General features: G+C 52.0%; 1 protein-coding gene across 1 annotated transcript; it reads left to right on the top strand.

Moving 5' to 3' along the window:
• Positions 1-511: 511 nt before the first annotated feature.
• Positions 512-2,460, top strand: PRLH (prolactin releasing hormone). The gene is made up of 2 exons (XM_036766362.1): positions 512-611; positions 2,297-2,460. The coding sequence occupies exons 1-2, from the start codon at positions 512-514 to the stop codon at positions 2,458-2,460; spliced, it is 264 nt and encodes an 87-aa protein (XP_036622257.1).
• The last annotated feature ends 764 nt before the right edge of the window (positions 2,461-3,224 follow it).

Below are 3,224 nucleotides of genomic sequence, written 5' to 3'. Positions count from 1 at the left end.
CTCTCTCTCTCTCTCTCCCTCCTCCTCCCTCCCTCCCTCCCCCCCCTCTCTCTCCTCTCTCTCTCTCTCTCCTCTCTGTCTCTCTCTCTCTCTCTCTCTCTCTCTCTCTCTCTCCCCCTCCCTCTCTCTCTCCCTCCCTCTTTCTCTCCCTCCCTCTCTCTCTCTCTCCCCTCCCCCCCCATCTCTCTCTCACTCACTTTCACATCATCAGTTTGGGGAGGCAGTTCAGGAAATGGGAAAGAACGTTTGTTTTGGAGCCAGTGGACCTGGAGTCCCCAGTTCTACCTGGGTCACCTTCGATAAGTGACTCCCTTTTTCTGAGCCTCAGTTTCCATCTCTGTAAGATGGGGGAGGGGGGCAGACAGCCTAACAACCTCTAAGCCCTGTGATCAGAGCTGCCAGAAATATTCTAAGCCCCATCCCTCAAGTCCTCTGGCTCTCTCCACCCCCAGGTGAGGCAGACATCTCACCGAGTTCCGGACTGAGGTACTCACCAGCAGAATTCAGCACAATGAAACTTCTCCCAATCTGCCTCTTGTACCTGCTGCTGACCTGCCTGGCCCTGCCCGAGGCTGAATGCCGGCTCCATGACCACTCAGTGGAGATCAGGAGTGAGTACCCATTTGCTATACAATGCCCCACCCTACCTCCCCACCTTTCCTCCAGGACACCCACCAAAACACCCTGGGTTCCTTCCAACTTGAAATCTATGATCCTCTGGTCCTCTGAGCTCTTCTGCCTCTAAACTGATGATATTAGCACTATGGGTTCACTGAAAAGCACTCCCACCCTACCGTGCTGGTTCCCTACCATGTTCTGTAGATGAAGCAAAAGAGAAAGACTTGGTTCAGTTGGCAGAGAAAGCAGACAGGCTGATCTAGGGCACTGCCACCTTCTCCTGGAGACTTAGTAATACTGAGAGGTTGGTCCAACTCAATGCACGTATTCACCATGTGTCCTTAGAGCTCTGTCACGGGGGAGGAGCTCCTGCAGCTTGGAGACCAAGTGCCAGCATCTTCTTCCCTAGATCACCAAGGCCACAGTCATTGCCAAAGACCCAGGCATGGCTATTTCTTTAAGGCCAGGAAACGTGGTTACTAGGGTGGATCCTAGGTCCCCTCTGTGACTGAACACAGTCTCCATGAGCTTCAGTGGCCCCAGATCTCATCACTCTGAAGGCCATTGGGTGGTGATGCTGACCAGACTCGGTCAGGCCAGTCCTTGGACAGCAGGCCAAGCCGGGCTCACGCTTGAAGCCTTCCCAGCTGGGTAAGACCAGCCAGACCTCATGCTCCAACACCCGAGCCTTCAAAAGTGCAGGGTCAGACCCGGGCCACTAGCGGACACCACTGAGCACTTTAGAGGCAGCTGTACCGTGGAACTGTGTGTGATTTTTCAGTATAAAACTAGACTTCTTTTCCTGTACTTTGCTCCAACATGTTCTCACCTCTTTATGCAGGGGCTATTCTATAACCTCAGGTCCCCTGGATTCATAGTCAGTCATTCAGCATTTATTAAGCACTTACTAGATGCCAGGCAGCACCCTAAGCACTGGGGATGGATACAAAGAAAGGCAAAAATGGTCCCTGCCCTCAAGAAGCTTATGTTCTAATGGAGGTAACAATGCACACACACTCACACTCACATACACTTACACACCTCACACACCTCACACTCACACACCTCACATACACACATACACACACACATATACACATACGCTCACACTCGCACCTCACACACATATACACACTCATGCACATACACACACTCACACTCACACACACATACACACGATATAGAATCACAGAATTACAGCAGGAAGGGACCCACAAGCCAAAGAGTCCCGTCCCCTCATTTGCAAATGATTCACCTGAGCCCCAGAGGGAGAGAGGGATGGATTTGGAGTCAGGGGACCTGGAGTCGAATTGCGGCTCAGCTCCTTCTTAATTGCATGACCTTGAGCAGTTCCCTGGGCCTCAGTTTGCCCATCTGTAAAATGAGGGGCTGAGCTCGCTGGCCCCTTGGGTCTCTTTGGGTTCTGGAGCTGTGATTTCTGACCCCGGGAAGCTAGCACTTGGGGATGCCCATTTGGAAGCACGACCCCTTCCTTCCCTGTCCACAGTCCCGGGTGGGGGGGGAGGGCCGGGGTGGGGGGTCATCAGTCACTAAGCAATGTTAAGTGTGTCCCATCCCACTCCACAACTAGGTAATTCCTTGTTTCTTCTTCGAAGAGCAGTGGGCGGAAGGACCAGCTCTCAGCCTCCTCATCAGCCTCCCGCCTCTTCCCTTGCAGATCCCGACATTGACCCTTCCTGGTACACGGGTCGAGGAATCAGACCCGTGGGCCGCTTTGACCGAAGGAGGGCCACCTTGGAGGGCTATCAGAGGCCTGCCTATAGACGGCATCAAGCTTGCTTCCCTGTGGAGGACAGTAACAAGTCCGCCCAAGATGACTGAGGCGATTCTGTTGGGAATAAACCCGGACGCCTTCTCTCCCCCCTCCCTCTCTCCCCCCGCCCTTCTCTTCCACTTCCTAGTTTCTTTCTCGGCAAATAAAAATATTTGATCTTACTTAAATCAGTGTCTGTGCTTGGAGCTGAGATAAACCAGAGTTTTGTGATGACCTGAGTTCAAATTCCACCTCCAATACTTACAAGCTATGTGGCCGTTAAATGACTCAACCTCCCTGGGCTTCAGTCTTCTCACCTGTATGACCAGGAAGATCATTCCAGCCGCAGCCCCTCAGAGGGTAATTAATCTTGGTGAGGGGAGGCATTCTTCTATTCTTTGGACATGCATCCCCAGGACTTAGCACAGTGCCTGGCACATAGTAGGTGCTTAATTACTGCATGCTGATCGATTGAGTTATTAGAAAGAGCGAATGAGGTAATGTATGGAACAGGGCTTTGTTATATATACAGTCAGGAAGCCTCTGGTTCAAACCCTGCCTCTGACATACACTTGACTGCAAGACCTTGGGCAAGTCACCGTACTTCTCACCAGCCCAGGTGATGCTCTAGGTTGATGAGTTACAGGTGTTACCGATTTCCATTAGTGAAGGGCATTTCCACACCAGGCATTCCCTATGTGTACTGATGATGCACCGAACAACCACCACCCCCCACACTTGTAAAGCCGTACATTCAAGTCAGCTAGGATCTGACCTTGGGGAATGGGCTCTATCTATAGGACAGTAGGAACACAACTCTAGAGCTGGAAGG

The sequence above is a fragment of the Trichosurus vulpecula genome, chromosome 7 (assembly GCF_011100635.1).
Source record: "Trichosurus vulpecula isolate mTriVul1 chromosome 7, mTriVul1.pri, whole genome shotgun sequence".
Taxonomy (NCBI): domain Eukaryota; kingdom Metazoa; phylum Chordata; class Mammalia; order Diprotodontia; family Phalangeridae; genus Trichosurus; species Trichosurus vulpecula.
This window is presented reverse-complemented; position numbering and strand designations above follow the sequence as displayed.

Excerpts from the sequence above, each read along its gene's own strand:
- PRLH (XM_036766362.1), top strand. The coding sequence starts at position 512 with ATGAAACTTCTCCCAATCTGCCTCTTGTACCTGCTGCTGACCTGCCTG. Across the intron at positions 612-2,296 it reads CCACTCAGTGGAGATCAGGA|ATCCCGACATTGACCCTTCC; the intron begins GTGAGTACCCAT and ends CTTCCCTTGCAG.